Source organism: Chamaea fasciata, unplaced genomic scaffold (genome assembly GCF_029207755.1).
Source record: "Chamaea fasciata isolate MVZ Bird 193981 ecotype frontalis unplaced genomic scaffold, bChaFas1.0.hap1 SCAF_18, whole genome shotgun sequence".
Classification (NCBI taxonomy): domain Eukaryota; kingdom Metazoa; phylum Chordata; class Aves; order Passeriformes; family Sylviidae; genus Chamaea; species Chamaea fasciata.
This window is the reverse complement of record NW_027094103.1, coordinates 13080759-13106159: the sequence shown is the minus strand read 5'-3', so window position 1 is coordinate 13106159 and position 25401 is coordinate 13080759. Positions and strand designations below refer to the sequence as shown.

The 25401-nt window shown below is 47.2% G+C and overlaps 1 protein-coding gene across 1 annotated transcript in view; it reads left to right on the top strand.

Annotated features, from left to right (window-relative positions):
* The window catches only part of TMEM132D (transmembrane protein 132D), a 199739-nt gene that overhangs the window by 82674 nt on the left and 91664 nt on the right, over window positions 1-25401 (top strand). The window contains exon 3 of the mRNA XM_066199760.1: window positions 1371-1517. Coding sequence (XP_066055857.1) covers window positions 1371-1517 — 147 coding nt within the window. The remainder of the gene's footprint in view (window positions 1-1370; window positions 1518-25401) is intronic.

Here is a 25401-nt window from a genome sequence, read left to right as displayed (position 1 = left end):
GCAGCCTCCGTGAATTCATTCCTCCAGGTGTGCTCAGGAAATTGCAGCCACTGCTGTTGAGTTAGAGCTGGGAGAAAGGAGATAGAATCCTTTTTGTTCAGGACAGTTGAAGGAATCCTTTGGCTTTTTATTCTGCCAACATCTGTGTGGATCTTGTCCTTCAAAGATTTCCTGAGCAATTTGATGCGGGGGCAGAGCTGACAGGGCTGTTTCTCTGCTGTGTGCAGCTCTGCCTGGCAGCAGCTGCTCACACAAAAACCTCACGAACCTTTCTGGGGTTTCTGCCCAGAGCTGAGCACTTGCCATGGCACCGAATGCGGTTTGTGTATGGGATTTAAGGCAAATACAATTCAAGTGTCGTTTGCTGACACCTCACAGGTGAGGCTGGAGCACAGTGGACTGGTTGTAGACACGTTCAGGAAGCAGAAGTTAACACCACCAGGGACTCCTCGTTCAGTCATTTGGCCAGCACTGTATTCATTTGTACCTGTGGGGTAATTCAGTAGTGCCCCTGAGGTTTGTACTTATTTAAAGAGAGAGGCAGGATTAAACAATGCCACACCTGATGAGAGGAATTGAAACGGAGATTTGAAAGTCCCTCTTCTCCACTTGTGGTTCATAAATTCTGGGTTTTATTCTGGTTATCCTTCTAGCACGCAACTCCACAAGTATTGTGCCAGCACATGAGAATTGGAAGGTGCCTCTCAGTAGGAGCCAGTCCAGTTTACCATACGGCTTCTCCTGTTTTTTAACTCTAGGACGTGGAAACAGAGCTCCAGAGAAATCAGTTGCTTCAGGAAAAATAAGAATTTTTTTAAATTACTATTTTCAAGTTCAGAGCTGAGAGGACAGTTAAACCCAACAGCATTAAAAGAAAATGTTGTGGACTGAAAAAGATGATGAAAATAAGAGCAGAGACAAGGACTGTAATCTTTGTGTGATTCAGAGAGGGAGGAGAGAGAGGGGAGATTTTGCTTGTAATGAGGCCCAGCAATGGCTCTTCACTCCCTTCTTTTTACACCAAAAATGGTATTTCTGCTCCAGTACCGTGACTTGGGGCCAGGGCAGAGCCTTGATGTGTCCAGAGCGTGGGTAAGGGAGGGGTGAGGAGCCTGCCCCAGAACACACTGACCTTCAGTCAAAGCTGGAATTACCAGGAGTTCAATCAGATTTAATTAATGTTTCTGTCTTGATAGAATTCCTTCAAAATATGAAAGCCTCAATGAATTCTCTCCTCTCCTCTCCTTGTCGTGCTGTTGAGCTCTCACTGAGTGGTGGCATTTTCTGTGGGGCAGTAAGGGGAACACGAGGAAGAAATCAGGAACTGACGTTTGCTCTCTAATTGCTGAACCATCTCTCTGTTTCCCCAGGGCCAAGGTGAAGAAAGGTGTGAACGTTTTGAGCGTCAGGGCCAGCAGCCCCTACCTGTGGGACATCAGGGAGAGCGTGGATTACACGGGGAAATCTGCCCCAGCTGTCGTCGTGTGCCAGAGGAAATCTGCTGCCTCTGACAACAGGTGGGTCACTTCCAGCTCTTTGCAACTAAGGGCTTTTTGTCCTTTCTCAGAACATTTAATGATTTGAGTCCGTTTTCCTGTAGTGCTTGAGGAAGGAAAGCTGTGGCTCTGTCTTTTTGTGCTGCATTGCTCAATGCGCCTCGCAGATGTTGCTCAGCGCTGGTGCTCAAAGGAAGTAAAAACCAGCAGGAAATGCTGTTGGCACAAATGATTTACAGGAGCTTGTTTCGTATCTTCGAATTCGATTGTGGCCAGTTTAGTTTTTTTCCAATTATTTGATGCTGGACATTATAGTAAGGGATCTTCATAGGGCTCTTTGTGGTGGATTTGGTTTGGTTTGGTGTGTTAATTTTACTGGGGTTTTCTTGGTGGGTTGGGTCCTTTTCCTTTATTTGTTGGGTTTTTTCTTTTTTTTTTTTTTACGGTCATTTGTGACTGGATGATGCTGATGTTGAGGGTGAGATTGACATGAATTTCTGATCTGCAGAAGGAAATAGATTTTCTGTTTTCCATTCCCAGTCTGCAACGTTGACCTGTCCCAAAATGCCTTCATCTGGCAGGTGGTGGATGTTCCTTTTTTAATCTCAGCTCTTTGGTTTAATGAGTACATTTTTATATAATGGGCTGCTTCTTGTTCATTGCTTCTGGAACTGGAGTCAAGTGCACATTTGTAGGGACCTGACTGCATTTTGCTTTGTGGTTGGCATTGCTGTTAGAAAACTTGTAATTTTGTGTGTGATTCACGTGTGTAATTTTACAAAATCCAATAGGGGTTGGGGGATTTATTTTGTGGTTTATGATATTTGAGTAAATACCGTCTGAACCTAGTAATTAGGAAGTTTCATCTCCTTGCAATCTGCATGCATGGAAAAAAAAAAGAGGGAGGGAAGAACTTCCCTTTGTAATCGTGGCAGGAATCACCTTGTCCTTATAATAACTCAGATTCTACACAGTTCCTTGGCTATGGTGTGCTGAACTTTTCTCATCTAAAGCGCATACTGTGATGTATCTGAGTGAATGTCAGTGGGCAAAGCAGAAACGTGTGTGTATGCCAAGGTGGAGGCTCCTGTGCTGAGCACACTCCGTCAAATTCCTTAAAATCCCCCCTCAGAGCTCCTGGGAGAAAGTCTGAATATTTTCATTGAGTGAAATGGGCGTTGGATCAAAACCAGAGATTACTGCAGCGATGAGTTTTCCATCACACTTCATCTTGTTGGGCCCGTGGAGGGCATTTGCCTGATTTCCCTTCCTCAGCAGGAAAATACAAAGCAGCCTCGTGGGGGAATTGAGTCTTGGCAACTTCCCTTCCCTTCACTATTCATCATCCAGTGGCAATCCTTTAAAATCACCCCTGGCACACAAAAAATGAATTATTATGTCATCCTCCATGCAGTGGGTGTGCGTTCTGCGTGCTTGCACGTGCTGAGTATAAACATTGCTGGACGTTTAGTGGAAGAGATCTGAGCTCATGCCCAGATTTTACTGGACAAGGCCTGTGTGTGCCTCTGCTGTAACTCCTTTTTTGTTCCATCGAATTCTCAGCTGAGATTTTTTTGTTTTCTCACTTTGGAGAACTTCTTCCTCCCTCTTTGTAAACGAGTGCAAAACCTTTGCAGTGCATTACCCAGTGTATTGTTTTCCTCATTAAATTTACTCAGATCTGTTTAGCTGTGCATTTTGAGAAGCAACATCAAGCATTACATGGAGAAAGAGAGTGGAGTGTGCTCTGCAGTTTTTGGGAAATAATTTTACCTTTATCTGGACATGTTTGATGTCAGTGAATTGGCACAAGGGGTAACAGTTAAATACTGATGTCCCCTTACCAATTTTTTTTTTTTTTTGCCTCCATAGTTCATTCAGAAATTACACAAACTCACTTTGCAGATTCTTTAATCCCTTCTAAAAAGCAGAGGCCTGCTCGCACGGCTGCAAAGGTGGCGATGTTAATTAACTGCAGGCTCAGTACCTTTGTGTTCCTGATAGTTTTACATGGATCAGAAAATAGCGTTAATAAAGCTAACTCAGTGTGACAAGTGTAATTTCACGGCTTAAGGAGGCACTTGTGCAAGTGACAAACCAGAGCAGCGTGCCAGAGTTCCCTTATCGGGGTTTGAAATGTATCCGTCATTTTGTCTGGAGAGGTTCTGGCAGCAGCAGCTCTTCCTAACAGGATTAACATATAAATATTATCACAGCCAGCAGGGTGTTTTCAGATGAATATTAACAGCAAATATTATGATTCTGTCTGAGAATAACTAATTAAGCCCATCTGTCAAATATGATTTGAAGTTCTTGTGCCTTTGCTTATTACGGGCTGGCGGCAGCGTGTTCCAGATTAATGGTGAAGCAATTAGAAAGTTCTCCTCAGTTCTTCTGATTTCTTTCTCAGGCAGTAATAATTTCCTAACACTGTAAATCCTGACCCAGGAGATTTTTAGATGGGTTTACTGCTTGTAGCATCTGTACAGCGCTGCTGTTCCTCCCCGTGAAGCATCGATCTCCCACCCCCCTGCTGTCAGGCAGGTGACCAGACGAGCAGAGAGCAAACGGGGTGGGAATTGAACAGGGATCAGAGTGGGGCTGGGGAAACCCTTCAGACCTGACCGAGGCAGGGAGCTGCATCCTAATCTGGGAAACCCTTCAGACCTGACCGAGGCAGGGAGCTGCATCCTAATCTGGGAAACCCTTCAGACCTGACTGAGCCAGGGAGCTGCATCCTAATCTGGGAAACCCTTCAGACCTGACCGAGGCAGGGAGCTGCATCCTAATCTGGGAAACCCTTCACACCTGACTGAGCCAGGGAGCTGCATCCTAATCTGGGAAACCCTTCAGACCTGACCGAGGCAGGGAGCTGCATCCTAATCTGTGCCACCCTTCAAACATTGAGCCAGGGAGCTGCATCCTAATCTGTGCCACCCTTTACCTCTGTCCTTTGGGAGTTGGCTGGTTTTATTTTTGTCAATTCCTGGTGTAATGAGGTGAGTGGAACAGGCAGGTGAGACTAGGGACTCCTGCATTTCCTGACTGGTTTTTTGGGGTTGTGCTGTTTCTCCCCGTACCTGGGATGGGGCATCTCTGCTGTGCCAGGGATGGCTGAGCAGAGGAGCAGGCAGGAGCTGTTCCTCCCCTGTGAGTGCTGCTGGGCTGGCAGTGAGCCGGGGGGGGCCGTGCCTGGAAAATCACTGGGGTGGCTGAGGATGGAGATTTGTTGGGTTTTCCTCATCTGCAGAGCACGACTGACAGCACTTCCCTCTCTCCACAGCTGCTGGGGAGGCATCAGGCAGGGTGTTCTGATGTGATGCTAATGGGTGTCATGATCCTCTGACAATATTCTGGTCATGTTTATGTTTTTGGGTGTAAATGTTTGTTATTCCCATTCCATTACTGTTCTCTGTGCCTGTGGCAGGAATGAAGCCACTGCTTCAATCAAATACAAAATAATTATAGACAAAGCTTGGCCGTCTCTGAGTGGAACCTTAATGACCGTTTCCTGCCTTAACACCAAAAGTATTATTTCAATTATAGAATGGATAAACTCTGCTCAGCGGTTTCCTTTCCCTTTTTCTGGAAATGTAGCAAGGGCAGCATTTGTTTTGATGCTTTTCCTGCTCAGTTCTGTGGCACTGAAGGAGTTGCTGGTTTGTGCTGCCTGAAACCAGATGCTGCTGCCAGAGAAACTGATTTTCAGTTTGAACTGCAAGTGACTAAATCGGTTTGTGAGAACGTGGACACTGAGAGACGGGAACAGGATTTTCCAGGCTGTACCCTTCATTTATTCCTGCAGCTCCCACTTGTCCATGGTGCTGTATTTCAGTGCTCAGTTTTCTTAACACTTTTATAACTGAAGAAATCAGCTTGACATTAAATAATAAGAGGGGACAGGAGAACGTTTGGCAACGCTGCCTTTGATTTTCCTACCCAACATTTTCCTCCCATTGCCTTGGTGCCGTTGTCCTCAGTGCCCCGTTCCTCTCATTTCCACAGGCAGATACTAAACATTTTCATGCTGTAAATGCAGTGAGCTATCGCCTCACATGCCAGCACGTTTGATGGACTCCCAAGAGTGCTGTAGTCCTAAAACACTCCTGAAGCCAACATGAGCAACAAATTTAACATAAATAACAGCCTAATGGCCACAATAATTGCACTCTGTCTCTTGCTGGTGTTCATCAAAATGCTTCATAAAAGTGGTTTAATGTTTTAGATCGCCATTAATTTTTTTCCTTGCTCCCATGTGCTCACATGACTTTGTCACCTACAAATGTTTTATTGCTTGGAAGGAGAAATTTCTACTCGAAAACGAGAGAAAAGATCGTGTGATGTAGTTAAAAAAAAAAATTTAAAAATCCCCCTGTAGTTTGTCCCGTCACATCCTGTGGGAATCATGTGAAGTGAGGAATCACTTTGTCATGAGGAAATAAAAGCAAGACAGAGATGGCAGAAATGGGACTTGGAGGGTGGGACACACTCAGGAGTGATGTTCTCAGAGCTGGGCAGCCCCAGAGGGTGCAGGCCTGGGCCAGGCTGATGTTTGGGGCTTTTGGGGGCAACCTCGTGCATTATTCATTGATGTGAATTCTAAGCAAAAAAAAAGATTCCTCTTACTCATTTTTTAATCCTGGTTTTAGTATTGAGGGAAACAGGAGGGAAGGGAGAAGGGTGACACTTTATGTGGTTCCAAAATTGCTTTCTGAGAATATTTATTCAGCCCTGAAAAATTATCTGTTCACTCAGCATTGTTGGTGCTGATGTACTACATTAAGAGATCTGTTGTTGGGCAGAGAGAATATGTTCATTTAATTCTGGAAGAGCAGAGTTTAACTCCATTTCTGCTTCTGAGACATGGGTAATGATCAGCTGTAAACATATTTACCCTGGGTTCTTTTGGGGCTGTGTACACTTTGGGTTTTTCTGTTTCCCTTCCTGTGTTATTAGAAACCTCCAGGCTTCCAGGAGTTTGTCTGCTGTGATTATGTGAAAGTACTGAGCATCTCAGAAGTCATGTTTACTTTCCTCTGTTTGAAGGCAATTAGTCACAACCCTCTATTTCTCATTTTAAAGCTTAAATGTGCCCTCAGAGAGAGAACCCCTTGAGACGCTGAGGCAAAATGAATTCGTCTGAACCAAGCCTCAGTGCATTATTATTTTACACACTGACCCACTTTTCCCCATGTTTATAAAAAGAAAACTATTTTATTTAGCAAGAAATGCAGAATCTTTCTTGAAATCATTCAACTCAGAGCCAATACACTAGAAAAAAAAATTATGGTTATCATCTTGAATTAAATCAAAAGGAAAGAGATGGAATAACGACCAGTTATTAGATAAAGGCATTATTAGCCAGCTTTTTCACCTGTTGGCTGGAGATTTATTCATTTAAAACCAAAAATTGCAGGAAGCACTTCAAAGGCCTGGGGATGGCCTTCAGCATCTTCCGGGGGACCCCTGTGTCTGGCATTCACACGGAGGAGATAACACAGGGAATTTCAGCTCAAAGTGCAGGGATGATTCCCTTTAATCTCCGCTGAATCTGGGCTCTCCTTAGAGCGCCCGGCTGTTCCCGTTCCTTTGGTGTGGAGCAAGATGCTGCTCCAAGTGGGAAAGGTGAGATTCAGCGCTGCCTTTTGAAGCTGCTCCAAAGATAAACTCCCTCATTCAGGGGTTGTCCTTTTGAAATAGCAACGTGTCCTTCAGTGCTGCCCCAAAGTCTGCAGGTTTCCTGGGAATGGAGTTCCTGGAGCAGGGCTGGGATCACTGTCGGGGCTGTGCTGCTCACCACACACCCAGAGAGCTCCCAGTGCATGTGTGGGAATAGTGACAGAACTCGTGAGTGAATACAATGATACAGATGATAAAGATGTCATGTTCCTTTCACAGGGGTTTCAGAGAGGTTTCAGAGAGATTTTTGAGAGGTTTCAGAGGGGTTTCAGAGAGGTTTCAGAGAGATTTTAGAGAGGTTTCAGAGGGGTTTCAGAGAGGTTTCAGAGAGATTTTTGAGAGGTTTCAGAGGGGTTTCAGAGAGGTTTCAGAGAGATTTTAGAGAGGTTTCAGAGGGGTTTCAGAGAGGTTTCAGAGAGATTTTTGAGAGGTTTCAGAGGGGTTTCAGAGAGGTTTCAGGGAGATTTTAGAGAGGTTTCAGAGGGGTTTCAGAGAGGTTTCAGAGAGATTTTAGAGAGGTTTCAGAGGGGTTTCAGAGAGGTTTCAGAGAGATTTTAGAGAGGTTTCAGAGGGCGTCCAGAGGGGTTTCAGAGGGGTTTCAGAGAGGTTTCAGGGAGATTTTAGAGAGGTTTCAGAGGGCTTCCAGAGGGGTTTCAGAGGTCTCATTTATCTTGGTCATTCTCATGCTTGGCTCTGCTTTAGTGACAGTGTGTTCCAGGTGGGGAATAAGCTCAGGGAATAATGGCAGGGCGTGTTCTCAGGGCCTGGCTGCTCCCAGGACATTCCCCCACCTCCAGCACGGCTCTGGAGTCCTCCTCTGTGCATCCAGAAACCCTGGCAGGAAATTCCGTGTTCTCCGCAGCGTCACAGCTGAAGACAACTGGAAAAGTGTTGTTTGATTTGAGCTGGAGCGGTTCCACGTTCCCATATGGCAGCAGCAGGGTAACCTGGCCCAGCTCAGGCAGCTGTGGCCCGGGGGCACAGCTTTGAACAGAAGGGATTCTGCCTGCTTGTAAGGAGGATGGATTTCATTTCCTGGCCTAGTTCGTCTCCAAGCATGTGATCCCCTGCGTGTTTTGGATTAAATCTTACTGGCTTTTGCTTCCCGTGTAAAAATAGTCATGGAAAGCAGGGATCCATAGGGACTTCACGTGTGGGGTTCCCAAATGATACAAAAATTGAACACAGAACAGGAACTCAACGTTCCCTCGTTCATGAACTCAGGAACACAAGGAAAGGTGTGCTGGCTTCAGCAGCAGTGGTGGGATGGCTCAGAGGTGGAGATGTGGATGCACCTGAGCAGTCCTGGCAGGAATTCTGGTGATTCCTGTGCTCACAAAACAAGAGATCATTTCCTCATGCTCTCGTGGGAGTAGCCAGAGTTTCATTTTTGGCATTTCAGGAGGTTCTCGAGACACAAAGCTGTGAGGTGCTGGTAATCAGGCTTGTTCTGAGTAATCCATGCACTGCTGGGGATAAAATCCATGGGGATAAAATGAGGTTCTGTAGCGCAATGTTCAGCTCTAAGGGGTTGTCAGGGAGTCTTCTGGAGGTGCTGCAGCTCTGCAGTTAATTGATCTGCAAACAATAAATTATGGCGGGGGCTTCATCCCCTTTCATTGAGAGTTCTTGGCACGAAGAACTGGGAACCAAATCCTTCGAGGGAAACAATCCGAGGTGCCGTAGTTTGCTGCCAGAAGTCAGTGACAGAAAAGGCAGGATGTGGTAATTCATGGGTAGCTGGGAATTTTGTCCTCTCCTGCTGGGTGATGTGCAGGTGCTCTGAGGGAATTTGTCACCTCCCTGGTGGAGCAGAGCCCTTCTTTCTGTCTGGTGCTGCAGTAGCTGAAGGATATTTCCAGTTCTCTGGATAACCTCGCTCATATTTAGTGTCTGCATTTTGACCCTGATGTTAGCCAGTGTAATAAATATAATTCTAAACTTGAGAAAGAATTATTTCCCTTAAGAACCCTGAGGATTCTTGCCCCGTGTTTGTGGTACTTTAGCACTGTAGTTCTTAAACCTTTGCTAGCCCAGAGGTTCCAAATAACAATTCCAACGGGACAAAACCGGTTTGCTTTCTATTACAAAAGAGACAGCAAGTGAGTAATCTCCTGTCTATTAAAAATCTAATACTAAATGCAGAAGTGTGTCTTGTGAAAATATCTCTAATGGTGCTGTTGATTTTTCTTTCCCTTGGAGGATATCTTGTAAGAAGTAATACTAATTACTGAGAGACTTGGGAAGTTGAGTGGATGACTTAAAATATGAGCTGAGGCTAAAAATATGCCTGTTGCTCTTGAGACATGGGAATTCCCATGTTTGGGATGAAAAAATCAATCTGTCACATCCAAACACACGACAAAGCGTGGGCCAGGAGGTGAAGGGAATAATGTGGCACAGCCTGGAGTCCTAAATCACAAAACCAATCCTAAATAAATCCCAGCTGCTAGGACAAGGCTGAGTTCACTGGGCGTTTGCATTATGACATGGCTTCAGCTCTTGCTGTGCAGACACATCAATGGCACAGTTCTCTGCAACTCCTCGTGTGTCTTGGATCTCGTTTCGAAGTTTCTGTTGGCTTCCGTGCCAGGAAAAGGATTTGGGTGTTCGGGGTGTCTCTGTGGGTGTCACGGGGCCAGTGACGGGATTTGTGTGTTCGAGGTGTCTCTGTGGGAGTCACGGGGCCAGTGGCAGGATTTGGGTGTTCGGGGTGTCTCTGTGGGTGTCACGGGGCCAGTGGCAGCAGGATTTGGGTGTTCGGGGTGTCTCTGTGGGTGTCACGGGGCCAGTGGCAGGATTTGGGTGTTCGGGGTGTCTCTGTGGGTGTCACGGGGCCAGTGACAGGATTTGGGTGTTCGGGGTGTCTCTGTGGGTGTCACGGGGCCAGTGGCAGGATTTGGGTGTTCGGGGTGTCTCTGTGGGTGTCACGGGGCCAGTGACAGGATTTGGGTGTTCGGGGTGTCTCTGTGGGTGTCACGGGGCCAGTGGCAGGATTTGGGTGTTCGGGGTGTCTCTGTGGGTGTCACGGGGCCAGTGACAGGATTTGGGTGTTCGGGGTGTCTCTGTGGGTGTCGCTGAGTCTGACACAGACACGTCTGTGTGTAAAACCTGGGCCCAGTCTGAGCCGTGGGATTCCATGCAGAGCTGGCTGTGTGTTCCTTGGCTATTCTGGGCTCCAGAAAAGGAGTGTGTAATGTGATTTATTCCTCCCCCTGACGGGAATGTGCAGCGCCTGCACCTCTACCAACAGCCTCCAGCTTGGCAAACGCTTTCCAGCCCAAGGCGTCGTCTGGAGTGTAATTCTGGGGTGTTACCTGGAGCTGGTGTCATGTGCAGTAACACACTTTGCATTTGCATCTCTGTTAGAGGCTGGTCTCCGTTTGAAATCCGTGCTGGCTGTGTGAGTTACAAACCCTGTTCTGTGGACGATGGCGTGACACCCAGTCTGAGCCGAGGAATGCACCGAAAACACATTGCACCAGGAGTGAGACAAAAGTGCATTTCAGAGTGCGTGGGAGCGGGGCTCAGGCTGCAGCATCCGTGGCAAAGAAGCGAGGCAGGAAGGGGCCAGTGGCTTGTTTCGTGATTCTTTGGCAAAGTCCAGAGTTATTACAGCCTGTGTTCCCTCCTGTTACTCTGGAACTCTCGGAGCTCTTTGTGTCAGAAGGGTAAATCTGGGTTCTGAGTGTTTGCCAGCTCTGCTGTTCTGTCTGTGATGTGAGAGTGGCCTGGGCTGGCTGGTAGGTTTGACATCAGGAAAAAATTCTTCACTGGAACAGTGACTGGGCACTGGATGGGCTGCCCAGGGAGGTGTGGGGTCACCGGCCCTGGACGTGGCACTCAGGGCCGGGGTTTGGGGGATGAGGAGGTGTTGGGTTATAGGATGATCCCAAAGGTGTTGGGTTGTAGGATGGTCCCAAAGGTGTTTCCTAACCTGGTGAGTTCTGTGATTCTCTTCCCCTGGGATGTGAAGTCCCAGTCCCTGGCAGTGTGACCGTGGGGCTCATCCTCTGCTGTGTCCGTTCAGGAGGATCCAGACCTGGGATGTGTCTGTGCCTGGGGTTCACTGACAGAGGGGAGTGAGGGATCTCCTGACCTTATGCAGATGTGCTCATGTTATTCTTAGTTCCAGGGCTTACCTGGAGCTAATATTTCGATGTGCAATTAGCTGAGTGGATGGCTGCTCTCTCCGGTGATGAATTTTCCCTGGCATGTTACAGGAGTGCCTGCCTGCCCTTTCCTCAGCTTTAGCTGAAATACTTGAAAATACCTCCAATATTGACAAGACACTGTATTTTCTAGTTTTACCTGTGACCCAGAGCCTCACACCCCTTCAGGAAGTCCTTGGTGACAGGAGCAGCAGAATCCTTGAAATGAGGACTGGAACAGGGCCCTTCACTGTGAGCTCCTGAAGTGCTGAGTGCGACTTCTTCATTTCCCATTTATTAGACTCTCCCGTTGAATCTCGCACTAGAGAGAAAATAATTAGCTGGAATAATATTCAATCCAATTAATCTACTCCTGAGTGGCAAATATTGTACCTGGAAACAGATCGATTATGAAGCGTTTCCTCTGAGATGCATTTTCCTGTTAATTGCTGAGGCAATTAATTTCCTCACAGACACGTGGCAGGTCTTTGTGTGAAGCCGTGAAAACAAAAGGCCTGGAAGAGGACGAAAGATGACTGCGAAGAAATGAGCACAGAAGGAATAAACATAAAGTGTGTAGAGAACATTATCTGTGTTGTCCGTACATGATGCACTTGTCAGCCTCCGTGGAGGAGGAGCTTTCAGAAATCAGGACGTGCCGGAGTGAAGTTTTGCTGCATATTCATGAGGAGCAGCCTCACACGAACACATGGTGCTCCTTGCACAGGACCACGGGCACAGAGGAGTTTGGCAGACGGGCTCTGGCAAGTCGCATACGACACGTGTTTCCAAAGAACGACTCCCTCCTGTCCTCAGATCCACACTTGGGAAACATTTGGGTAGATTTTTATATAGGGAAAACAAAGTTCTGTGTTCAGTTTTGGATACCGAACCCAAAATTGATCCCACTTGGAGCCCTTGCTTGAAAGCATAAGAAATTTCATAACATTCTTCTCTTTTGGAGGGTCGATTTCCAATTCTAAACATGTTTTAATGTTTAAACAGACAGTGCTGTTCTCCTAAATTCTGCTGCACTTGGCAGAATGGCTACAACTGAACTCGGTGTTCCCAAGAGCTGGATACACCTCTGACATGGAAATTTATATCTTCATTTTAGAGCTTCGTTTGTTTGCCAACTTGTCCGCTACCGAACGGAGGATGGTGCAACAAATAATTTTGAATGGTCCTAATTATTTTTGTATCTTTTAAATGCCCAGATTGTATTCCCATGAGCTCGCCAATATCTCTGGTTTATGTCAGAGATGCATTTACACATTCAGTGCATACCTGTTGTCTATATTGCAATTCTTTTTAGGTTCTGACAGATTGAATCAGGTTTGATTTTATGCACATCCAATACCAAGAACGCTGAGGAACAGAGGGGGGCTGTGGGTTTATTCTACATTTGTTTTCTATATTTGAGCAAGATAAACCTCTGACTTAGTCCTTAAGAGTCTCAAAGAGAATTACAATGTCTTGATGAAAAATTACTATTTGTTCAAAAATCAGGACTTTGTTCTCATAAAGGACATGAAAATAAATCTTGTTTGCAGTGGCTCTCAGCAGCAGAGGATCAGGAATTTAGCTGTCTCCAGAGTTTTGGGATGAATGACAGTTTTAGAAATGCAGCCTTACGATGAAATCTCTGAGATGGTGGCAATCAGCAGTTGTTTTGTGAAAGCTGTATTTTTTGCTCTTTACTTTAGGATTGTGGTTTTGGCACTCTCATCATTCTTATGTAATTCTCTGGGAAAACATCTCCTGTTCGGTGGTTTAAGGGATTAATCCTGTTTATGAAAAGAAATGCTGCTTCTGCTCCTCGGGTAAACCACAAATAAAGGTTTTACTCTTCAGCTGTAATCAGGGCTTGTAAACACACCCCAAAGTCCTGAGGAACTGCTCATGATGATCCAGGTGCTTCCATCAGAAACTCGGGAACTGCAGAGTTTAATTGTACGGAAACGCACAATTAGCAGGCAGGGGAAACAGCTCTGAGGTAGGAGAATTGCTGTCAGCCCCGTGTCTGCAGGCCCGCTGCCCAGCTGGGCTGAGCACGATGCTCTCATCCCCCTTTCACCTCAGAGACTGAATATTTCATCTTTCTTTACCAAAAAAAGATGCGATAAACGGAACTTTGTAACGTGGAACGGGAAGAGTTGTGCCAGGGGCCGGGCAGAGAAAGCCAATGTTTAGATGCCGCCCACAAGGAAAAGCAGGATGTGTATTTATGAAGGTCCTTAATGCAGACACGGGAAGGAGCGAATTACAGCGCTTCATTTGTGCCCCCAACCTCGTTTAAATGGTGTAAGTGGGGTAGGCAGGGCTGGTTGCAGCTGGCACATCCCCAGGAACCAGCAATATCAGCGTTGTTGTTTAAACGTCTGGCTGTGGGGCAGCGCTCCTAAATACCATTTTTCACGGCAAGCTTGAAGTCCCTCAGGTGCTGTGGTTTTTTGTTTTTTTTTTTTTTTTTTAACAGATCATAAATCTGTATTTAGATCCGTCAGAAAAAGGAGCGTTTTTCGGTCTGTGCCTGAGCAGAAGTCTCCTGTTCTAAAATTAGAAAGTCAATTTGTCTGTTAAGGCAGGGGAAGAAGCAGCTCTGCGTGCCCTCTGAAATTAGCAGTGAAACAAGCTGTATTGAACTCATCTGGAGCTTTACACCTCGGGGCACTGCCTGCGTCCAGGACAGACAATAATTCTCCAGGCTGTCACAGCTATTTCACAAGGAAAGGAGGAGGGAGTTGCTTGAAGTCTGATCTCTAAATGAAATAAGCAGCTGAACTTTTAAAAACCATCCAGAAGATGAAAGGACACTTCAGACAGTCCGGTGCGTCAATTTATTCTGCTGCATGTCTCCTCCTTAATTGTCAGAGAAGTGAGGCATTAGAGCGAACGGAGCCGTGTGCTCTGTTAAAAGGTGCTGCTGCTTTAGAGAAAGGTGTTCCCGGAGGAGACAAATGCAGGGGGAGGTCTTTCATGTAGGGGAAAAAAAGGAAATAAGGCAACAATTGGAATGCATTTGGTTTTCTACGGATAGCACTTGGGAAGGATTTAAATTCTTGTAGGTAGGCAGGAGTCTGGGTCTGTCCCGGTGAAGTGGTGTCGTGGCAAAGGCTGCCCTGACAGCTGTTGGGCAGATGTGGGGGCTCTGGCCATAATCACCTTCAGTCCTCACAGTCTCCTGCAGAACCTGAGCCTGCAGAGGCTCGAGGGTTTGGAAAACTCCAGAAGCTTTCAGGGAAAAAGTGTGATGTAGTTGCAAAGAAGTGCACACAGCTTTTGCTCCTGTTTCCCCCCCAAAAGGCCTGGGTAGAAATATGAAAGAAATTAGTGCAGCAGCATATCAGCCTTCAGAAAGATTTCCGTGGCTAATAATTCAAATAAAGTTACACACCTCCTGTGATATTGGCCGATTGCAATTTCAATATATTGGAGATTAAACTCACCTGATATTTGTGCCACATCTCCAGGAACGTGAATAAAGATGCCAAGGCAATTTCTCCAGCTTTTTTCTCCTAAAATATGAATTTTTTTTTCCCTGTAGCTACATTAGCTCTTAATTTACATATTGTTTCTGCGCTCTGTGGATATTACTTGCTTTTTTTGTTTATATGTCAACAATATTCATGCTTTCTATTTTTAACGTTTTAATATTCCTCCTATTTCAGAGAAGTGTCAGCAGGCAAGGGGATATATTCCAGTGCTGTGGTGTGTTGTGCAGATCTCTCAGTAATAATAGGTGTAGGATGTTTTATTTCAAAGGAAAGAACTTACGCTTATTCCTGTCATAAATACAGCCAGCAGTACTACACATGTGCTAACTCCAGAATACATTTGTCATTTTTAATGAAGGAAATAAAGCAAGGAACTACAGCTAGGTCAATTTTTCATTAATGTCATTGGGGTTTTTTTTTTCTTTGGAGAAAAAAAAAAAGGGGGGGGGGGATTTTAGCCGGGTTTTGTGAGCAAATGAGTCTCAGGCTGCCTGTGCATGTGTGCCTTAGATTTGACAGCAGCAAGGCTGACTCAGAGATGGTTATTTCTTATCTGTGAAAATACACGGAGTAGAGGAAAAACATAACAGAGAGTCTCCAGGCAGCTGAATCCTTATCAATAGGCAATTATGGAAAAATCTTAAATACGAGCTTGTGGTTCCTTGGACACAAGAGCCAATCAAGCCTGGGACAGAGCTCTGCAGGAAAGTGGCTTTCTCTTGCTCCAGCCTCATGGAGCCTCTGAGTAATTGCCAGAAGATGTTGGCTCTGCAGTGCAGGCCTGGCTTTGGTGCTTCACTGTCAACACGTGGGGCTGGGGAAAAGCTGCAGGGTGCGTTCATTCCTCCGCTGTGGGAACTGGAGGACATTAAAAGGTGCTGTCACTCTCTCCAAAGGTTTTATCCTTCACCACTCTTGCCCTTTTTGCTTTAAGCAGAGAAAAAATGCCGTGGTGGTGATTCCTTTATTAGAAGTGTCAATAGGGTCTGCCAAACCTTAATCAGCTCGCTCTGCTGTTAGACCAGACAGGCGTACACTTGCTGTATGAAATAAATGCCTGCTCTACTGAGCTTACTGTTAAAATACTGCAGACACCTCCCGAAGGCTGAGTGCAGCATTGTCCAGCCATCGGTCTGACTGTAAAATGTGAGGGCAGGTGTGAGAGTTCCCTTCCCCTGGATGCAGGGAAGGCATTCCCAGTGCTCTTCCCTCCTGGTCAGCGCCAGCCCAGGTGTGTGAGCAGCCTGGCTGACCCCCGGGGCTGTGGTCAGCGCCGCCGGAGCCAAGGGCTGCATCTCCCTGGGCTCAGCCAGGAGCTGAACCCTGGCCTGAGTAACCCCTGCTGGCTGTCACAGCTCTGGTTTCTTCACCTCAGCCGAGGTCAGCCTGAAAGACACGGGAAATGCGGATTTCAAGTTCGGACTTGGTTGTTTATTATATCTTATCTATTTACAGTATTTACAGGCTCAGGAGGCGTGAGCTCTAACTGGCGAGGTAGAGAAATGAGGTTAAATGGGTGTCTCTAACTCTTTCCAAGGTTATTTAAGTGATAATTTCCCAATAACGAGGTGACACCTCTATTATTTATCTTCCTGACCCAATAATGACCGCCCAAGGCCTGCAGTGTGGGCCTTCTTCACCCAGTCACAGAAAACCACCCAAAGGCATGGAGAAGAGGGTGAAGAAGGACTTAGACAACACCCACAATCCTCCATCTTGACTCACACACATTGCTATATACTAAAACCTTCAATCCAAATTTCTGTCATCCCAACGTCTCCCCCTCTTGTTTGAACCATGAAAACTGCTTTGACTGCTTCGTTTTTGACTTCCCACTCCCTAAAACCTTAAACTTCTAGCATCCCAGCAGCTAGTCTGAGCAACCGCTGTGTGCAGCTGCCCTGTGCATCCTCTGCTGCCTTTTCCCTGAGCTGGCTGATCAGTGGGAGGCTCCTCGTGGCACAGGCAGCCCCGGGAGCTGGCAGCGCCGGCTCCAGTTGGATGGTGCTGGGAAATGACATTTCTGCACGCTGGGCTCAGTGGGGATGATGGGCCAGGGCCCTCGCAGAGCCCTGGGGGCAGAGCTGCGGGCAGGGCAGTTGTGCAGGGCTGGGACAAGCGGTGGTGATGGCCAGCCTCTCCCTGCGGGGCGAGGAACAACATCCCTGCTCACCCCTCCCGGAGGCAATGTTTGATTTTCCGCCCATTCCCCAGGAGGACGGGCTGGTGAAACGCTGCCTGGCTCTGGCAGCTGGGCTGGGTTCTGCCTTGCAGCAGCACAGAGGACTTGGGAAGGCAGCAGGAGCCTGAGAGGTGAGTTCTGTGTGAGCCCTGCAGTTCCACCTGAGCCGGGGTGAGCTGAGCAGCGCTCGCCTTGGACAGCACACGGACCTCAGCCGAGCAGGGGGGCACGCCTTGCCGCCTCTGCTGGGCTCCCAAAGCTAAAATACAACCTCTCTCAAGAGGGGAAGTGTCTTAGCAGGGAAAATGGAAGTCAGAATCTTCAAGGTTAAAAAGTTCTGTCTGACTTTTCATATTATCGCTCAGAAGAATTAGTTTTTTGGAGTTAATAAACCACGTGCGTTCACCTCATACGGCGATTTCCCTCCCCAAACAAATTGCTTTTATTGTCAAAACTACAAATTTGGGCACGGTGATCGATAGCATCGTTTTATGAACTGTCAGGAAAGGGACTTGAAGATGCAGCTTTGCTTGATTGTGTAGGAATAAAGATTGATCAGCCCTGTTGGTGCTGCTGTATAGATCCTGGGCTGATTCACACAGAGTGCACAAAGCGCAGCGCTGTCCCCTCATCCCTCTTCAGAATCACAAAGTCGATAGCTTTTCCTCTGTGCTGCTCTGCAAAGTACAAGCCCAGTTAAGATCTTAACAAGGGCACAGAGGAGGAACATCTTTTGGTGTTGGGGGTCTCTCCCTCATGGGAAGTGTGATTTTAACTCCAAAGCTGGGTCATTTCGCAGAAGGTGCTGAGCCAAGGCTGTTTGCTTTCACTCTCCCGTGGTTTCTGTTGTTGTTTTTAAACGGAGGCAGGGGAGGGAAGAGCGTGGGATGAGAACAGTGGGCTGCTGTGCTGGAGGGGACTGTGCAGTGTCACACCCTGCTCCGAAGGGAAATGAAACTTCTGGCGTCGGAGTTTGCTGAATATCATCATTTCCAGTGGAAAAAAAAAAAGGGATATTGGCCGAGGTATTTTCATTGTCTCTGTTCATTTGCCATAATTAGTGGTGCTGTACTTATAGCACAGGTGACTGAAATACTTGTGCATGGTGCAGGTTGTGCAGTGCCCGCGTTAGACCCGAGGTAGGACAGGAATCGCATTCCTCAGCTGCAGGACTGTGCAGGAATCCTAATCCTCAGCTGCAGGGTTGTGCAGGAATCCCAGTCCTCAGCTCCAGGTTTATTCAAGAATCCCAATCCTCAGCTGCAGGGTTGTGCAGGAATCCCAATCCTCAGCTCCAGGTTTATTCAGGAATCCCAATCCTCAGCTGCAGGGTTGTGCAGGAATCCCAATCCTCAGCTCCAGGTTTATTCAGGAATCCCAATCCTCAACTGCAGGACTGTGCAGGAATCCCAATCCTCAGCTGCAGGGTTGTGCAGGAATCGCATTCCTCAGCTGCAGGGTTGTGCAGGAATCGCATTCCTCAGCTGCAGGGTTGTGCAGGAATTGCAGCTGCAGGTCTGTAAGCCGCTGTGAGGCTTTTCCTGTTCCACGTGTGCCCTCAGCTGAGCGCAGGGCTGTTCCTGCACCTCCCTTCCCTTCCTGCCTCTGCTCTGTGTGCTTTGGGCACGCAGATCTCCAGTGGGGTCCCCAGAACAGCTTATTGATGTCCCAGGTGAGTGCCAGAGCAGAGGGGACACGAGGTCACTGGGAATCCACGGCTCCAGCAGCAGCAGCGGCAGCACCACGTTTGGGGTGACCTCACACAGGGGATGATCCAGTCGTGCTTTGGGTTTTCACATAAAATCTGGGCACATCACAGGGTCTGTGACACTGAGGGATGGTGTTAAATGTTGCATGCTTGGTGTCTATGAAAGCTTTTGAAAATCCTGGATAGAAGGCTTATCAAAACAAACCTGGAGATACGGTGGGCATCATCCTGGGGCGAGTCCTGCGCTCGTTTAAGTGCTGGGTTCCACTGGATCCCCTCCTGGGGTGTAACTTTGCTTTTATGGTCTGGTCAGGGGGCCCTGGACGGAGCTCTCCCCGTTCAAGGTTCACTGCCCTGTAATCCCACTGGAATGCGAGTGGAAACCCGTGAAAATTTCCCTGCATTTGCACCCAAGTGACATATGGCCATGGTGTTAATTAAAAGGAAAAAAAGAAGTGATGGTCCTGCAGTCTCCATGGAGACCGAGCATGCTGGAAGAGGTGGGAGTATAAAATATTTTCAATTTTAGGTTGAAAGGCAGAGATCAAAAGTTGTTCTGGTTAAAATGCTGGTGGGTGTCAACGTGCCCAATGGAATGATAAGGAACTCAGCACAAAATGCTTTGCAAAATGTTTTGAAAATGAGATTTTTGAAGCAGGTTTCCTGTAGCATTTTGAGTGGGTTTCTGGAAGAGATCTGGATGTGTACTGTCTGTGCCTTTGTCAAATCCCTACCAGAGAGCACGAGCCAGCAAGTAAAATACCCATCCTGGCAACAAGGAATCCTTGTTTTACAAGTCAGCTTTCAAATTCCTTTAGAGGATCATAAAAAGTGAATGAAAGGAGAGCCAGCAGAGATGGAGACATTCCATGTGATGGAGATGTCTGGCTGTCAGAGAAGCCAAGGAAAAAAAAAAGCTTTCCCAAGCCTGCTTTGGGCAGGAAAGAGCAGGAAAACCACATGGGAAATGTTCAGCAGGATGAAGCAATAATGTGTTTGTTGGTAGCTGGTGAATTTGGCTCAGTGCTGTTCTTCAGTGGCTTGGAGAACAGGAAAACATTGCTGAGAAACGGTTACTGGGGGGAAAACAATCACCTTAGTGGTTAGATGCCAAATGGACAGCAGGGAAGGATGTGGTTTACACCTTCTGGGTCCCAGGTGAGCACAGAAATAGCGTTGCTGGCATCCAAAGGCCAGGGGATTGAGCTGGGATTGAGAAATCCCTAATTTGGTGGTTTGCATCTTAAATAATCGTGTTCGGGGTGGGACTGACAGGTAAAGGGCCGGAAGATTTCCCTCTGTAAGATGATTTCCATGGGGGAAGACAGGTTAAAAAAAAAAAAAAAGCAGAACTGGCAATTCTGGCTGTTTGCGCAGAGTGCAAATCTGGCTGTCCTTGGTGCTTTTGCTGAGGAAAGTTTATTGAGTCCTCAGAGGCTGAGAGTGAATGATCCTTGTTTATTTTAATTTTTTACACGTTGCTAAAAGCCAAGGATATCTGTAGATTCAGCAGACTGAGGGTGGGGAAAAAAGAGGAGCAGAATTGAGAGGGGAAGGTGGATGAGGGTTTGTGCAGCCAGATAATTCCTCCTGGTGCCTTTGCAGCCCTCACTCACTGAACTAACACAGGACACTGGAAACAAAGCCTGAACTTCTCTTGGCTTGTGCCTTTTGGGGCTGAATGTGAATTTACCTGAACAAGGATTATGAATCTCGAATCTTACTTTGGCATGGAGTTTTGCCAACGATGGAACCACAGCAAGATTTCTTTATTAAAGTGCTTCCAGAGTACTGTTAAAAGAAAAATTAAAAGAAAAAGGCCCTGCCCTCTTTCTCCATTTAGATCAGAACTGGACAAATGCATAATTTGGGGAAGACGCAAAGGGAAAAAAAAACCTCACACATGAAATGCAAAAATATATTCATTTCTGCACCACTGTCTGCCTTGGAATTGGTTTCCTCTGTCAGTGAACAAGTGAACAGATGGAAAAGGTCTGAAACACAGGGAAAACATCCCCTAACAAAAATGCCTGTTACCTCGGAGAGTGTTGGAGTGGAGGCAATCTCAGTTTAGGGAATAGATGAGAGCCTGGCTTGCCACATGAGGAAATAGGAGTTGTAACAAACTGCGGCTGCTGAGTTTTGCTTTAGCAAATGCGGTGATCTTGAAATGAGAGGGCATTTTATGCTGCACGTGCTGCCACCACCAAAATTACAAATTTTCTCAGCAGCCAGTGCAGCATTTCTCTGGTGGTGGTCTGTGTGGGGAACGCCACCAGTGCCCTGCTTTGCTCTGCATGGTGCTTCTGTTCCCACACTCAAACCAACAAGTGATTGCCTGAGTTCCTCCAATTGCAGTAATATAATGTAATATAATATAATCTAATATAAATATCAGTATAATAATTTAGTAACTGGAATTTATGTCTGTCACGGATCCCACTCTGTATTTTTTTTTGAGCCTGCAACAGACTGACATGGAATTATGGCTTAAATTCAGGCACCAGGTTTTGCAGGCAGCACTTTGGGCAGTAATTCTTTATTCCTCGGAGACTGGAAAATTACTGCTATTTTTTAACAGCTTTGATTTGTTAGTATATATTTGTATTGAATCTGTTTATTCTTCCCTAACTCCCTCTAATAGAAATTAGACGTGTAATTAATTTAATAATAGCACCTGGGTCAAAGGGATTATTTCATGCCTCCTCTCAGTTAATAGGAATGAAGATGTTTTATTCTGAAGGCCATTGTGCATGCAGAAATTTTCCATTTCAGAAGGAATAATTAGCTGTATTGTTCGATGAAGGGGGTTTATCTGTGGTCAGCTTTACATTCCAGAACGAAACAGAGGAGTTGAAATGTTCTCTTTGCTGTCCGGGTCTGGCGTGGCCCGTGCAATGTCCTTGGGGGCAGTCACTTGGATTTCTGTGCTTATCCTGACTTGGGAATGGAAACTGCTTCTGGCGTGCACCTGGAGCAGTGTGTGTGCCCAGCCCCCGGGGGCTTTCATCACACGGCCGGTTCTTACTGACTTCATTTCAGGGGGAAGGGGCCGTGGAGGAGAGCGTGGGGTGCTGGGTGAGGTGCTCCAGCCCAGCCCTCTCCTGCAGCTCCGTGCCCAGAGCTCCACGGCAGAGCCGGACTGCTGCTCTGCTCTGGGAAAGGGCTACAACTCATCCCAGCCCTGCTCCTCAGTCTGAGCGGTGGGAGCACTTCCATCCAGCTGCGGGGGGATCTGGGGCTCTCGGGGACACAGAAGGAGGAGGGGCTGAAGGTGATGCACACTTCCATCCAGCTGGGATTTGGGATTCTCTGGAGACAGTGAACTAGGAGGGGCTGAAGATGATGAACACTCATCCAGCTGCGGTGGGATTTGGGGTTCTCTGGGGAAAGAGGAGAGGCTGAAGATGATGAAGGCTCATCCAGCTGCGGTGGGATTTGGGGTTCTCTGGGGAAGGAGGAGAGGCTGGAGATGATGAAGGCTCATCCAGCTGCGGTGGGATTTGGGGTTCTCTGGGGAAGGAGGAGAGGCTGAAGATGATGAAGGCTCATCCAGCTGCGGTGGGATTTGGGGTTCTCTGGGACACTGAAAGAGGAGGAGCAGTGGAGCTGTCACTGCCTCGGTTGCTTGGAACAAAGAGTGGCATTTCATAAGAGTTGAGATGCTGCTCTTTTCTTCCTCCTTCCCCCCGTGCCCTGCACCTTGCCGCCTGGAACAAGGAGTGTGTAAGAGCTGAGCACAAACACTCCTGGGTGTGCAGGCCTCCACAGCTGGGGGCTCTGAGATGCTGCAGTGACTCCAGGGAAAAGCTGTCCCCACACAAACGGAGCAGCCACAGTGGAAATGCGGGAGAGGAGTGACCAGCAGTGCCCTGGCCGCGTGGAGGATGACAGCAGTGACCTCTTTCTTGGAAATGGGCACTCGTGCGTTGCTCACACCTGAAGGGAAATTTGAAACTTGCTCTGACTGGTTTGTTGTATTCCCATTGATTTTACAGTTTTCCTTACAATTAACAGATAAGGTGCTTTTCTACCTCCACTCAGCATGCTATTTATCCTCCCTCGACAAGGGTTATTACATGCTGTCTCTATTTCAGGCAAAATCCAATAAATTTCCTGATCTCTGCTGTAAAACCGGGGTAAACGGATAGAGCAGAGGAGTCATCTGTCATGATTCCTCCTCAGTGCCCTGCAGGAAATGAGCAGCCAGGCAGGATCTACCGAGGCTGAGAGATGGCATTTTCCTCTTTTAACTCAACCTGGAGGAACCCAGCCTGAAACAATGGAGTTTAGATTAAATTCTCGACTTACTTCTCTCTGCCCCCGTTGTTTTGTTGTGAAGAAACTGAAAGCCTCACAAGCTGTGGAGGTTTTTTGTTCTTTTCCTTTTTGAAATGTTTATTGGATCTTTGGCTGGAAAAGCGCGTCCCTTCAGTGAGCACTGGCACCGTTTGCTCAGTTGCACTACATTAGTATGCACATAATTAGTCTGCTCCTGATTGCTCTTGCTGCCACACCAGAGGTGGGGGATCAGCCAGCAGAACCAACATCCAGCTTTTGGCAATAGACGAAACTGTGGGGAGGCTAAAAAACCCCGAGTGGTTGCTCTTCACAGAGCACCCCAGGCTGCTGTGGTTAGCCGAGGAGAGAAGGTTGGGAGGCAGCTCACACCTGAGTTTCAGGAGTGTGGGTTCTGCATAATGACTACCCTGCAATGCTCACTTCTTGGCAGCCTCCCTCTGTGAGGCTGCCCTGGAGCACAGCTTCTGTCCCTTGCCGTGCTCCCGAGTCCCTCAAGTATTCCAGTTTAACCTGAAACCTTACTGGCATCAGTAGGATTTGGACACTAGCTTGAATTTCAGCGAGCAGTCAGATGTTTTGCGTGCTAACGTCATCTCCCCTGACCGGCAGGTCCGCACACGTGCTGGGGCGGTTTACGTGGAGGAGTTTACATCCCTCATGTGCATGGTTTAGCACCCTCCAACACGTTCCCAGCTCGGAGGCTGAGTGTGTACAAAAGATGCAAAAATCACATCTAAAAATACCTCCAAGTGTCAGACTAAATTAAAATTCATGCTTCATTAAGTGGGTACAGCACAACTCAAAGAAGTCTTGGTAGAAGCAAAACTGCTGCTTCTGTTTGGCTTTTCAGCCAGCTGGGGCTAAATCTCCTTGGAAATGCCCGTGGTGGCGAGTTGGGCAGTTGTTCATCCCTAGTTTGCCAGAACACCTGACTCTGCTCTTCCAGCAGTTGTTATGGCACACCTTCAAAGTGAATTTAGGCTTCACACATTGCCTTTATGTTTGATCAGCCCTCTCCTTGCTGTGAGTTAAAAATGCAGGCCAGATGCTGCCGCACACCTGTGATCCACACACTGCCACTGGCAGGTGGAATATAACACACCCCTTGTCAAATGTAAAACACCCCTTTGGTCACCCAGTGGGTGCTGTGTCAGCCAGCACAGCCTGTGCAGCTGCGAGGATTCGGTGGGAATACACAGCCTTGGAAAAAAAAAAAACAAACCAAAAAACAGATAAAAATGTCTGGGCTGATTTTTTCCTACCCTTTCATGTTCAGCCCTCGCCTCGTGGAGGGATTTGAGAGAAGGAGCTTTTCTGTGTGAAATGCTGAGAGCTCTGCAGGCTGGGGCTCTTTGCTGTGGTCCCAGCAGGTCCCTGAGCCCTGGAGCAGAAGGGCTGTAGCTGAACGTTCCACGTCGTCGATTTTGTGCTGTTTCAGCACTGGAGAGATCAGATCTCAGCTCATATCTGAGCAGGAGCCATGGCTTCTCTCAAAGTGTAAAATCCAGCAGAGTGCTTTTTGAAATAGGCACGTTGACTTTTGACACGCGAGCATCGATTTCCTCCCTCTCCTTTGAGTTCATGTTTTTACATTTCTTTGACTTCTGACATTTTGCAGATTTTTTTGCAAATGAATGGCGATGATAGACAGGAATAAACTTAATTGTGAGAGTCCAAGATGAAGCAGAAAGGAATGCAAAGTAGGTCAGGAAAGGGAGAGGTGATGGGAGCATTCTGGCAGTGACATGAGGGACATCCCTGCCAGATCACATGGGGGGAGATCTCAGTCCTACAGAGCAACCACGAGGCATTTCCATCCCTTTCTCCACTGCTCATTAACCTTCACAGCCCTAAGCAGAGTCAGTGGTGTCTCTTCCTGAAACCCAGGGCTTTGGATCAAACCTGGAATATGCTCAGCTGGAAAAGAGCAGTGCCAGAACAGAATTTCCACGGGGAGTGGCGACAGAGTCTCTGTGGTGTGAAAGCAAATCTCACCCCAAATTTCACCCCAGTGCATGGGAGTTCTCTGGTGAGGACAGTGCTGAGGGCTGGAGAAAACCTTCCCGTTCAGGAGCAGCTCCAACTGCTTATTTTACTGCCTCGGTGAATTCCAGTACGCATTGCCACTGTGCTCTCTGAAAAATCACAGCTCTCCGAGGCCAGGGCAAGTTTTCCACGGAAAATGATAATGTTCTCCTTCCTTTCTTTTAATTAGTATTTCAGTGGAAGTGAGGAGTTGCTGATTTATGTAATTCTTTAAAAGAGGGCAGGGCAGCAAACTTCAGAGTCATTTATTTTTTGACATATATATTGCAGCAGTTTCGAAGACTTTTTGCAGCAGTTTGCAATCCTTTTCTTCAGAGCAGAATATTCACCTCAGACAGAG